The sequence below is a fragment of the Erigeron canadensis genome, chromosome 9 (genome assembly GCF_010389155.1).
Source record: "Erigeron canadensis isolate Cc75 chromosome 9, C_canadensis_v1, whole genome shotgun sequence".
Classification (NCBI taxonomy): Eukaryota; Viridiplantae; Streptophyta; class Magnoliopsida; order Asterales; family Asteraceae; genus Erigeron; species Erigeron canadensis.
In genome coordinates, this window is record NC_057769.1 from 34,950,682 (window position 1) to 34,963,013 (window position 12,332).

Below are 12,332 nucleotides of genomic sequence, written 5' to 3' on the forward strand. Positions count from 1 at the left end.
GTATTGAAGAGTCAAGACTGTCCACTTTTTCTTGTTTTTACCTTGTCGCAATCTTAATGTGCTGATTTGTTCAAGTTTCTTGCCGGCTATTACATCAATGAATACTTTTACGAAGGCCACTAAACTATTATAGACTAGATATTACATCGTTGTCTCAACATATAAAATCTTGGAATGGAAAACTGATCCTATACATTAACATACTATATTTGCACTGGAAATAAAAAGTTCAACATAACATCAGAAAACATTAAGCTAAACACAGCCTCATACGAATTAACTTGAGAAAAATAATATAAAAATCATGTTCATATTCAGAACAATCACTACATTACATTACAATCAGAAACATACTATTAGTCTATTACAAATTTACAATTATGTCCGAATAACTATGTTTCTAGTCGTAGCTTACGTCCAATTATACTAACCCAGTCTTCAACCTCGTCAAGTTGTAATTGCATCCAAGCTTCCCTATAAGTTGCACTTTCACAAAAAATAACAAGCGCCATTTTGTGCAAAGGGTTTTTAGCTCCCCAACCAAGCTCTTGTAGCTTATCTCGACAATCTTTAAAAGTTGGCCCATTATTACTATCAATAATTAGTTTTAACGCCTTGGACATATCTTCTTCAATGGTTGAGATATGCGAGTTTTTCGAAACTTTAGTCTTTTTTGTTGGTCTTTGAGCTTCGACAGGAGAAGACGAGCAAGTGGGCTTTGAAGTTGAAGTTTCATGTGTTCCATTAATATCTCCAGTATCTTGATTCAAGAGAGGTTCAGGACAAGATCTAGACCTTTCAGACGCTGATCCCCCACTTTCTACCTCTGTGGCAACCACCGGGTCAAAAAGTTGTGCACACAACTCAGGGAAAACCAACGGTGTGCTCTTTAATGATTCTACGTATTTATTTCCCTGCATTTAAAAGAGATGATATTAACGACTATAAAGATTGATTCAAATTTAAATAAAACATTCCTTTTGGTAAAACAATATAAAAGTAACGATAATACGAGACCATTTTTGGGTGGGTGTGGCCAACTGCCCAAAATGTAATACAAAACTGGCACATCCTGCTCTCTCATTCTTTCATATATACTTTATTATCAGGTCTGTTTAACAGTAACTAAACCCAACAACTATAATATGCAAATACATAAGTGAAGGAAGAAGATATAGAGTAAGGTAACTCACCTTCATTTCTAGGTTCCATTCCTCTTCTGTTAAATTAAATGTGTTCGTCAAAGGATCATAAACGTTCGCCCTTTTGTTTTTCAGTTTTAAGAATGCTTTGTACTTGGATTTCAGATAGTCATAATGGTTCTTCATTTGTTTTTGATTGACAACAAGATTATGCTTACCTTTTAGCTTTTCTGCTACGACCCTCCATGTATATGCACGAAGACTAGCACCATTTCGTCCATCTTCTGCAACTTGGTTTATACAAGCTTGTAGAAAAGTTTTTACAACTTTTTCTCTTTTCCAGCTAACCCGTATTTTCTTTCCCGTTTTAGACTCACCAATTTGTTCCATACCTAAAAACATAGATAAAACAAACATTTATAACTCAAACAAGTAACAATAAGATGTAATACATCAGCCTCATAACTAACTGCAAAATTTTCCCTTCAAAGAGGTTCTCTTTGTAACATTTAACCGTAATTTCCAAATTCTGAACCATTTTGTGAGCTATTGTCCTACATTAGTTCACCTGATTAGTTCTCTTCGATTCTCTTAGGTGTTGTTTAATAAAACTGGATGACTTACTGCAGAACTAATCAGAGGTGGTGACTGGTGAGATATGCAAATATGCTGAATGCATTTGATTCTGAATAAAAATGACTACTTGAGAACAAACTAATACAGTAATACCAAGACTGGAAACATTGCAGCATATTTACTGCTACTAACTATCGAAACTATCTCAGCCAAAATTACAAACCTTGTAAGCTTAAAGACTAACAACGTTAGCCAATAAGTATAAAAAGAGGGGGAAAAAGCAGTTTCACATACGGATGAACTACCATATTGCCACAATAATACTGCTCACTAATCTGGGTAGCAGAAACCAAATTGTAAGCTTTCCATTTTCCGACAAAGTGCTACAGATACTTGGTTCAATTAGAAGGGCGCTTGTTGTGTTATACAACAGTTAGTCCCCATAAAGATAAAGGATTACAAATCCATCTAATAGACGGATGACACAGCCAAGAAAACCAACAAGCACGAGATCAAAAATCGTCATGTAGATAACAGCAGATTAAAAGTTAAACGTGACAAAAAAAGGGGTTCAGTTAAAACTTAAAAGGGCAGTCTTGGAAAAAGAAGACCATGGAATTGTCCTGTATACCCCAAACTATCATTCTGCATCTAATGCAGTACATAAGCAACGTCCAGAGGTTTTTTTTTATCGTACCAAACACACTGGATGTTGACCGATTCAGCATCCAGCTGTAAACCGGCCTAGACCGTAGCCATCAAACAGTCCCTAACCCTAAATCCCAAATTCTGAACCATAGTAATTACAACATCAATGTGCAGAAAACAAGGAAACCGACCGGGGATACTAAAATCTAACAAATCGTCAGTCCTACAAACGACAAGAGGTTGAGATTTCACCGGATAATCGAGGGTTTCATCCTAACTTGTACTAGTAGATTTTGGCATAGTAATAAACAGAACACAAACAATTCAAAAGAACAATGCCAAAGGTTATGTCATAAATTAGGAACTTAATGTCAGGCATATAATTATATATAACTATTTAATTATTTATTACAGTATTATTATTACTCATATGCAAAAGAAAAAGGCTACAAAAATGATGCTTTAATAACTAATTATTATTATTGTTATTTCAAGTGATAATAATTCAAGAAATATGTTAAACAAATATACTTATCATTAAATAAAGCAGGTTTACCTTTTTTTTTTTCTTTTTTTTTTTTTATTTATGAGATTGAAGAGATGAAATTGCTTCCTGATTTGAAACAAATAGAAACCCTAGAGAGACTAGTACCCAAATTTCAAACAACCCGGGAACCTACATTATGACCCATCAAAATTTAATACGGAGTATCAACAATTTGATAATAAATAGAATAGAAAATAAAATAATAAAAGAAATATAATAAACACTTTTGACCAAAATGCAAATGCTTAAAAATTAATTGAATTGCATTAAAAAATTTTCATTAATACTAGGAAATTCAGAAAGAGATTTTAATATATAATAATGTATAAATTTTTAAATATTTAATAAGTTGTTAAAGCTATCATTATCATTTTTCCTAAATATAATATCTTGTTTTTTCGAAATTAGTAGAAGTTTTTTCATTATAATTATCGGAGTTCAACTTTTAAAAAACAGCTAGAATCTTGTTGTCTTAGTTTGGTTTTGTATTGTAATTTTAATTATATTTTATGGGCATTTAGTACTTTATTAGTAGCTTTTTAATTTAATATGTCATTAAAATTGATCAAGGGTTAAAAAAATAATTTATAATTCAAAATATAAAAATAAGTGACACATACCCTCTAGAAAAAAATCACGTGCAAACATACGTATGTATCTTTATTTTTCATTAAAATATTTTGTATTTTATTGTTCATTAAGGACAATAAATTCATTTTCAAACTAATTTTTTTGTAATTTTTTTTCAATAGTTTTTTAATCGATGCCATATTTTGTATTTGTTGATATATCTATAATATTTATTTTTTTTCAATGTTTTGTGAGTGTTTCAACTACTTTCCTGTATATATGATATCAGTTAAATTGTTTAATCAATGCTTTAATTGAAATTCAGTTTTCTAATTGGGGTTTAAGGTTAAGTATTGAAATAGCTTTTATGATATATTAATGCAAGAATATGTAAGAGTTTGAAAACGGTTTTTGGATTGATAAGCGAAGAACCAACAAATTTATTGAAAGTGCTAATGTGATTAATGGTAACCTGAAAGCAATTGTAATACTAAATTTAAACCAGTTTCATAATTTTGATTTTTACTCTTTATCTTCATCAATCCTTTTCCTTTTCTTTTTTTTTCCTTTTTCTTTTTCCTTACATTTATCTTCATTTGTTTCATTATTTCCCTTGATGATGATGTTGCTAAGCCTGTTAAATTAGGGAGAAAGCTTCTATGCTAGTAAGATGATTAAAGTCATGTATACTTGACGGCTTACTTCTAATAGTGGTTTTGTTGACATAAAAAGTGGCTAATTTTCGTAAAATCATTTGGGTGAAGTTGCGGGTTCGTGAATATGTTATTCTTAGTTCAATGTTTTGGCTTTTATATTTATAAAGACGAATCTTTTATAATTTTATTTTTTTTCTTTAAGAAAGTTTGTTTTTTTTTACCTGGGTTAATATTCCCGGGGTTTGTGATATTATATATTGTTTTGTAGGTTTTCAAGTTCGTATGATGATGATGAAGATTGAATTCACTAACTTTGCTATTTGTATTTGTTCACACTGGACTAAATATGCTTTTGCATTTTTTAATAAAAATCAAAAGGGGACTTAATTTTGATAATGTTGTTTAGACTTGACCTTTGATCCGTATTTGCATGTGGTAAGAACATGGAGGATGATACTGCCTTATGACTTAGATGTTGATTCATCGTATCTTCATGGAAAGGGATGAAGAAAAAGAAATCGAGTCATGGTAAGCCTATAGTCATTCACCCTTTCAGTTACTTTCTTATAAACCATTCTATTAACGCCCAATATTTTAGAAGGTTGTAGCGGGTGTTGAAACAATAAAACATTTTACCTGTTACAGAAAACACAAAAGTTGGTAAGAAAAATGATATAAATAACAGAGGACAAAATTATGAAAGGTTAAGTATCTGGAAGTGTGAGTAATTTTTACATTTTTCCTATTGTGTGAATGTAACTTTCATTTGGTTCATTGTATGTAACTAACCTGCTAAATTTGAACGATTAATGTAAAATTTTTACATTGACCAATCAAAAACTTCTACGTGGCAACTCATATGGTGTGCCACGTATATACTTTTACATTAATCGTTCAATTTAGCGAGTTAGTTATATACAATGAACCAAATGAAAGTTACATTCACACAATAGAAAAAATATAAAAATTACTTACACCTCCAAATACTAAACCCAATTAAGATTAAGTATCTGGAAGTGTAAGTAACTTTAAAGTTTGAGAGCTAGAACAAAAACGAATAAAAATGTTACAAACATATAAAACAACTTGTGAAGCCTGGCCGGGCTTCACTCTATTAGGTAGTAAAGTAATATGTTTGTGGTTTATATCTAGTGACATTTTTATTGCGGCATGAAATAATGGCACTATGAAGTCCTCAGTCAAAATCTCACAAGGATTTATTATTATTATTTTTTTTTTAGATAGGAATATATTAAACTTTTCATGAATTGATGACTCGGTAATTAATTAAGTAGTTAATGCTCGGCATATTATAAAAGCACAGTGTTTTCCATCCATTGTTAGCACCAAAAAAAGAAGAATGAAGCTTATTATTAGCATGTTTATTACCCTTTTACTACTCAACATAGCAAGAGCACGACTACCACCAGTACCAAGTATATATCATATTACTTTTGCATATATGCATGTATATTTCTTTTAATAGATGTCTTATCGGTTCATTGTGTTTTATATCTTACTTTTACGTATATCTTATGTTTAAAATGTCCTATAGATTTATTGTATATTATTTCTGACAAAACGATGATAACTGACAATTCAAACTGGTTTACAATGGATCGTCTATTCATAATTTATTATTATTTTTATTTTTTATTTTTTTAAATTTATGGAAAAGCTTTTCTTGTATTACTCGTATCTTTTTATTCTTTTATATGATATGATTTTACAAGATGAATTTTGTAACGCCATTTTGTTTGTTTCAGGTGATCAATTTACTCAAATGAAGATAAATATTACGACATGTGATTACTATAAAGAATGGGCTAATTGTCAAGATAAAGATTGTAATGCGTATTGCACCAATTGGAGAGGAAAGTTCTCATGGGGATCATGCCAAGATTCAAATATGTGTGTTTGTTATTGGTTTTGTTAGCACTTTCGAAGGGCTTTTAATCAAATATGTTATGTATGTGAAGCTTATGATAAATTTAAGGTTTTCATAGTTGATTTTGTACAACTAAATGCAATTTGAGATGAAATTGAGTTTTCCATAGAGCGGGGCAAATAAAACTTTAGTTAATAGAATCTACGATAGTAGCTCAGATCAGGGTTAAAAATCATCTACATGTTCTTTTAATTACAGTATAATATTGTGATATTTAACTTCTTTCATTTTCATATTGACTCTGATTATAAAATTTAACTTTTTTCTATGTTAGTAAAGAAAAATGAAGGGTTGTCATTATTAGTTTATTACACACATAAAATATTATATACATTAAAAATCATCCCTCTGAATTTTGAATTAAAATATAAATTTTGATGTCACAAATAATTTATATAAAGGTGGTCATTAATAAAACCTAGAAAAGTAAAGGACCAATAGTAGATTGGATTTTCGGTTTTTTTTTTAATTCTCTTTTCTTTCTTTGATCAATTGCAAAAACAGGTAAAACTTAATGCTTGGGCTTTGACTCTTATAGCCCAACTAGTGGCCCAAAAGATTCCGTTAATCTGATATAATATAAGTACCATTTAATCATTTATGCTTTTATCTTACAAACTTCAAATCGTAAGCCCCTCGAAAAGCTATATGAATTTGTTATAAACTACACAAATCTCGAAGCTATATTTAAATCTATGCATTGACGTTTAATTACTAATTGGGAGATAACCAACTACTAACTACTTAAATTTGCTTTTTAAAAAAATTATAAATTCAAAGATACTAACGATTTAAAATCTATTACGAACCGTCTCACCATTTGCATACCACTCGCGTTATTAAAAGCAGTTGACACATGCGTATTAAAGGCAATTGATAACGTAAGGACACTGTTAAGATTTAGGAAGAATGGCAAACTTATAATGATAAATGAAAATATCAAGTGAACTTTTAGTTTATGACACCCATTTAACAATCTAGCGATTTATAGAGAATATATATCGGTCATTCTTTAACGGGTTCTTAGACGGATCGAATCTCTACTTGTGCTTGATTAGATAATACTAACATAAACAACGGACAGATCCGAACTAACCAGTTTGGACAAAAGTGTATGGATGGTAGCTAGAAACTCTTATAAAGATGTCATTTATTCATCAATACTATTGACATATATACGTTAGCTACAAATGTATGCTACACTTGCTAGAAAATGCGACGTGCAAAATGGTTGTAGCTTCTAGGATTATAGTACACGAATCTATTGAAAACACGAATATTAAATCCACCATTTGACGGGAAGATCAAGTATCCTTTTGTTTTCATCACCCCGCTTGAAAGTGAAGCAACCTAACAAGATGGAAGCAAAAAACTTCCTCTGCCTCTTCAGGAATTAATATAGGGCTGATCAAATGCCGTCGTACCTGTACATGTTTTCAACATAAAAATAACCAACCACGTCAAAACATACTCAAACAACATTAAAATCTGGTATCCTAGAGTTCCTATATAAGACAGCTACAGAAATTCAGAGACTACTATAAATAGGCTAAAAGCTACAATCAGCAAATAATAGCTGTTTTCGAGCATAAAATTATCCATTTGATAACTTTAGATAGTAATGCATTATTCAGAAAACATATATGCCCTTCATATTTAAGTTCTACTCCATCTACTTGACTCGAAGGTGTTATATGTTATGATTTCAGGTATTATGGTATTTGTTGGTCATCACAATTACATTTAGGTACTCAATAACATGCGAATTGACGACTGCTCAATTCAAACGTGTATTTATACGATTTGAATGAAAAATGAAGTAGTGGTATGGTTTGTAGATACTAACCAAGAAAGTCATTAATCTGAAGGCGCACTCTGGTTGCTAAGATACCATATCCCCTTCATTCACTTCGTCTGCAAAGCATATCCTTGCATTCTACAAAATTTAACATAGCTTAATTATATTAAGTTCCCAATTATGTACCAAAGAAGATAAAAGAAAGTCAGTGAGAAAGAGAGAGATAGAGAGGCACACCTTGATCTACATGCATTAATTCTGTAATTCCTTATCTATCTTGATGCAGGGGATATGTGAGATTTTGTGCCAGCCTCTTCCTCCTTTACTAGTCTTTTCTTTCAGTTTTCGGCATTCATCAATTTCTAAACTTAAGAGCAAAGGCAACAGCTTCTCTGGTAGATCTCTTAAATTTGGGCAAAACCTAATTTGGAGATGTTGGAGGGAGGTGAGGTCTTGAAGTCCCACTGAAACTGTTTTTAATTTCTCAAAATCCCATATTTTCAGAGTAGCAAGATTTGAAGGAAAAAGATGAGGAGACAATTCACTCACTTCATCTCTCGTGCCAAGTAACGTTAAGTTAACAAGGGAGGATGGAAATATCCCAGGCCCCCACTCGGATATAGACTTCTTTAACCCCCCTATTGCAAGAGAAGTCAATTTAGAAGGCCAATGTCCACGCTGAAAACAGCCTTCCGTACTTGGACAGTTCAAGATTGTCAGGTGTGTTAACGAGGGGAGATTTGGCAGCTCAAGAGACTCCAAATTTTTACAATCAGATATTATCAAATTCGTGAGGTGAATGGTGTAACAACTCAATAATCCACTCATTGATTTGAGATTTGGCCAACCTCTTATATCCAGACGTTCAAGTAACGCATTGTTGGTAATTTCTTCCCAATTCATAAACTCCTTTCCCACCACTAGTTGTTCACAATCTCTGATTGTAAGTGACTTGAGCTTGTGCATCCCTTCTCCTTGTTCCCTTGTTGGGAAGGAGACACATGCAATTGATCTACAATTTCTAATATTTAACCTCTCAACATTAGCTGGACAATTGCAATCCTTTAAATTATCGCAATCCTCTAGTACCAACTTGATAAGAGATGTTAACACATTGCTACTCAAATGCTCTTTCTCTCCTAAACTCACCAAATTTAAACAACCGTTTACTTCCAACCTCCTTAAATTCACAAGAACCTTACTAGCTTCTTTTTCTGATTTCCACATGTATCTTATTTCACTACAATAATAGACCCATACTTCTTCAACTCCCCCTATATTCTTTATAACACCTCTCCATACCTTATCAGTAAGCCCCGCAATGTTATTTATCACTAACTTGGTGACTGATGAAGCTACGGAAACCATACTTCTCAAGACGACATCACCACAGTCATCTATTCTTAGAGTTCTCAGTGAAGGTAGTTCTTTAAGTGAGATGTCAACCAGTTTAGGACAACCTTTTATATAAATCTCTCGAAGGCATGGAAACACTGTATCAAGAATCCCACTATCAGTTGACCATGTCGACCACCCAAACATATATTGGAAACTTAGAATTTCAAGAGAATGAAATGCATCACCACCGGTCCCAAGTAACTCTGAACCTATGACTTCAATTGCATCCATACCTTTGATGTGTAACTCCTTTAGAGATTGTAGCATCCCAAGTAGGGGCAAAGACGTACACTTTCTACAATCACTTATCGACACATGAACCAACTTATTGAATGAGGGATCGCCGACCCAAATCGGAAACTTTATTCCCCGATATGACACAATTCTGAGTTTCTTCAAAGTATCATTATAAGGCTTTAGTTCATTAAGGACCTTATTTTCAAGAGTTTCCTTTTGAAAATCGTTAGATACATCATCCCATATCAGGTTTACCTCACTAAGCCTTTTTTCTGACAGACTTGCTTCCCGTGCATGCATTGCGTTTTGCACTTTGCCCAACCCCTCAATGGAAATCTTCCCCATGAGATTCTTTAACGGTTTGAGCTTGGTTATTGTAAAGCCATCATCCCCTTCAATGATGACCTTGGTGAGAGTTCGTAGGCTATCTAACCCATCAATTCCCGAGGGCATCTGCTTCACTAGAGGAGTATCTCTAATGTCAAAGTGTCGCAAATTTTTAAGCTTTGAAAAGCTTTTGGGCAAATTACGTAATTTATCACAACCAAAACAAATTAATGATTGTAAATTATATAGATTGCCCACATTTTCTGGTAGATCTTTGATCTTGGTTTGCGATAAGTTAAGGTACCTTAAGTGTTTCAAACGACCGATGCACTCCGGTACCTCACTTATCTCAAAGTTATTTAAGCAAAGAACCCTCAACAGTTGTAACTCTGGAAGTAGGTCAACCAAAATCTTATTCGATAAATAAAAGCAATCAGAATTTTTTTTCACTCCAACAGACACCGCCATAAAAGTTCGTAAACTCTTAGCACTTTTAACCTCCTTGAACATCTCGTAACCAACATATCTCTCACGGATAAAGGACATATGACGATACTTGGCCAAAGTTTTTGTCTTGATCTCCATTTGATTATCAAACTTCAAGAAAAAATCTTCAGCAACAAACGTGGCTAAGTCAATTATGAGATCATGCATCACATACCCTGACTTCTCATTAGGAGCAATCTGAAAAAATGACCTTGATAACAACTCATCAAAATGTTTATGTCCTAAACATTCATATGTTAACTTGCTTCCAATTGATTCGTGTAAAAAACCTTCCGCCATCCACAACATAACCAACTCATCCTTGTCAAACACAAAGCCCTTAGGGAAAAAGGAGCAATATGCAAACAATTGTTTCAATGATGCTGAAAGCTCTTGGTAGCTTAGCCGAAGGGCTGGGACAATATTATCATCAGTTTGCCATATCTTGCTATTCAACACATTTTCCCAATCTTGTTCATTTGTTGTTGTCCTCAATAGCCTTCCAATTATTTTTATCGCTAGAGGCAAACAACCACAAATTTTCACGATACCTTCACCATGAAGTTTCAAATCCATATGTGAATCAAAGTTATCAATATTTAACGCATTTCGAGCAAGTAAAGACATTGCAGCATCATGTGACAAAGTATCCAACTTGTCTAGATGACTAAAACCGATCTGTTTGAGCAATCCCTCTTTTCGGGTTGTCATGATAATTTTGCTTCCATGAGCCACAACATGAAAGGGCTTTACTAGGTTCTCCCAATCAACATATTTCTCACTCCAAATATCATCTAGTACTAGTAGAAATCGTTTCTCCTTAAGTTGCTCTGAAAGAGCTACTTGAAGCTGATTTAAATTGTCAAACTTTTTAGTTTCACTGGCTATTTCTTTATAGATGGTTTCACTTATCTTGAAAACATCAAAATCATCAGAAACACAAACCCATGCACGAAGCTTAAAGTGGTTCTTCACCTTTGTTTCATTGTACAAACTTCTAGCTAAAGTGGTCTTACCAACCCCACCCATACCAACTATAGGTACAACACCAAACTTTTCCTTGCAAGGCTTCTCATCTTTAAAAAACTTGTGATACAACTTTCTTACAGCACTAAACTTTTCATCTCCCAACAACTTATGAAGCAATTCCATTTTTTCTCCTTCTCGTCCTAAAATCTTACATGAATCCGGAAAAGAGGTTTCGTTTCTTCTACTACTCGGCTTTTTATCTTTCTTAATCAAACCTAGATTAACCTTTTCCTTCTCTAGTTCTTGTAACTTAGTGGCAATGCTATCTAACTTGCGACGCAGTTTTAGTTTAAAATTTGGGATGAGGTTTCTAACCTTGCTGTTGAACTCACGATGAATACCATCTGTAGCCAAGTCATCAAGTAAGTCATCGATATCATAAGCCAAATGCTGGAGACTGTTGAGCCATTGTTTAACATTTTTATCAGCAATTTCTTTGTCAGAAGCATCATTAAGGAGATCTTGAATCTTGGACAATGTATTGCCCAAATTATTGATCTCGGATTGAATTCCCCACAATCCAGCAAAACGTTTCAAGCCTTCATCAGCCAGTTTTTGAAAAACAACTTGGAGTAGTGCAGCAGCAATGATTGTAGCCATTGATTGTTAAGCAGTTTAAAGTGAAAATTTGATATGAGATGGCGTATGCAATTGTTGTGAATTTGTATGTGTGTATATATATGTGTGTGTGTGTCAGTGTGTGATCGATAATGATAATGGGTATTTAGATAGAGTATGAAGATGAATGGAGACATAAATAAGGATTAGAGTCAATAATAATATATCTATTTCGTTGGCAGCCATTGTAGTTGCAGACTAGGTAACTTGGTAGTAATTAATTTTAAAGAACATGTTAGCATCTTTCCAAATATTTGCTATACAATTGAATATTCTTTCCAGCTTTTAATAAAATTAAAAAAGAACACTTGCTATATGATAACCAATGGACAATGAAACAGTTAAAATTAAA

The 12,332-nt window shown here is 32.9% G+C and overlaps 2 protein-coding genes across 4 annotated transcripts; both read right to left on the reverse strand.

Annotated features, from left to right (window-relative positions):
• Positions 1–272: 272 nt before the first annotated feature.
• Positions 273–3,046, reverse strand: LOC122582489 (L10-interacting MYB domain-containing protein-like). Of its 3 annotated transcripts, XM_043754888.1 has the most exons (4): positions 2,923–3,046; positions 1,361–1,534; positions 1,194–1,219; positions 273–914 (listed from the first exon to the last, which is right to left on the reverse strand). In XM_043754888.1, the coding sequence occupies exons 2-4, from the start codon at positions 1,530–1,532 to the stop codon at positions 393–395; spliced, it is 720 nt and encodes a 239-aa protein (XP_043610823.1). In that variant the 5' UTR covers positions 1,533–1,534; positions 2,923–3,046; the 3' UTR covers positions 273–392. The 3 variants fall into 3 exon arrangements, 2 of the variants coding, with proteins under 2 accessions (XP_043610823.1, XP_043610822.1); XR_006321190.1 differs by lacking the exon at positions 1,194–1,219; XM_043754887.1 differs by having other exon boundaries at positions 1,194–1,534.
• A 4,909-nt stretch (positions 3,047–7,955) lies between these two features.
• On the reverse strand, positions 7,956–11,962 carry LOC122583682 (putative disease resistance protein At3g14460). Its single transcript, XM_043756062.1, has 2 exons — positions 8,123–11,962; positions 7,956–8,023 (listed from the first exon to the last, which is right to left on the reverse strand). The coding sequence occupies exon 1, from the start codon at positions 11,960–11,962 to the stop codon at positions 8,138–8,140; it is 3,825 nt and encodes a 1,274-aa protein (XP_043611997.1). The 3' UTR covers positions 7,956–8,023; positions 8,123–8,137.
• Positions 11,963–12,332: the final 370 nt, after the last annotated feature.

Coding starts and splice junctions, on each gene's coding strand:
- LOC122582489 (XM_043754887.1), bottom strand. CDS start 1,532: ATGGAACAAATTGGTGAGTCTAAAACGGGAAAGAAAATACGGGTTAGC. Junction 915..1,193: donor AATGGAACCTAGAAATGAAG/GTGAGTTACCTT, acceptor TTTTAAATGCAG/GGAAATAAATACGTAGAATC.
- LOC122583682 (XM_043756062.1), bottom strand. CDS start 11,962: ATGGCTACAATCATTGCTGCTGCACTACTCCAAGTTGTTTTTCAAAAA.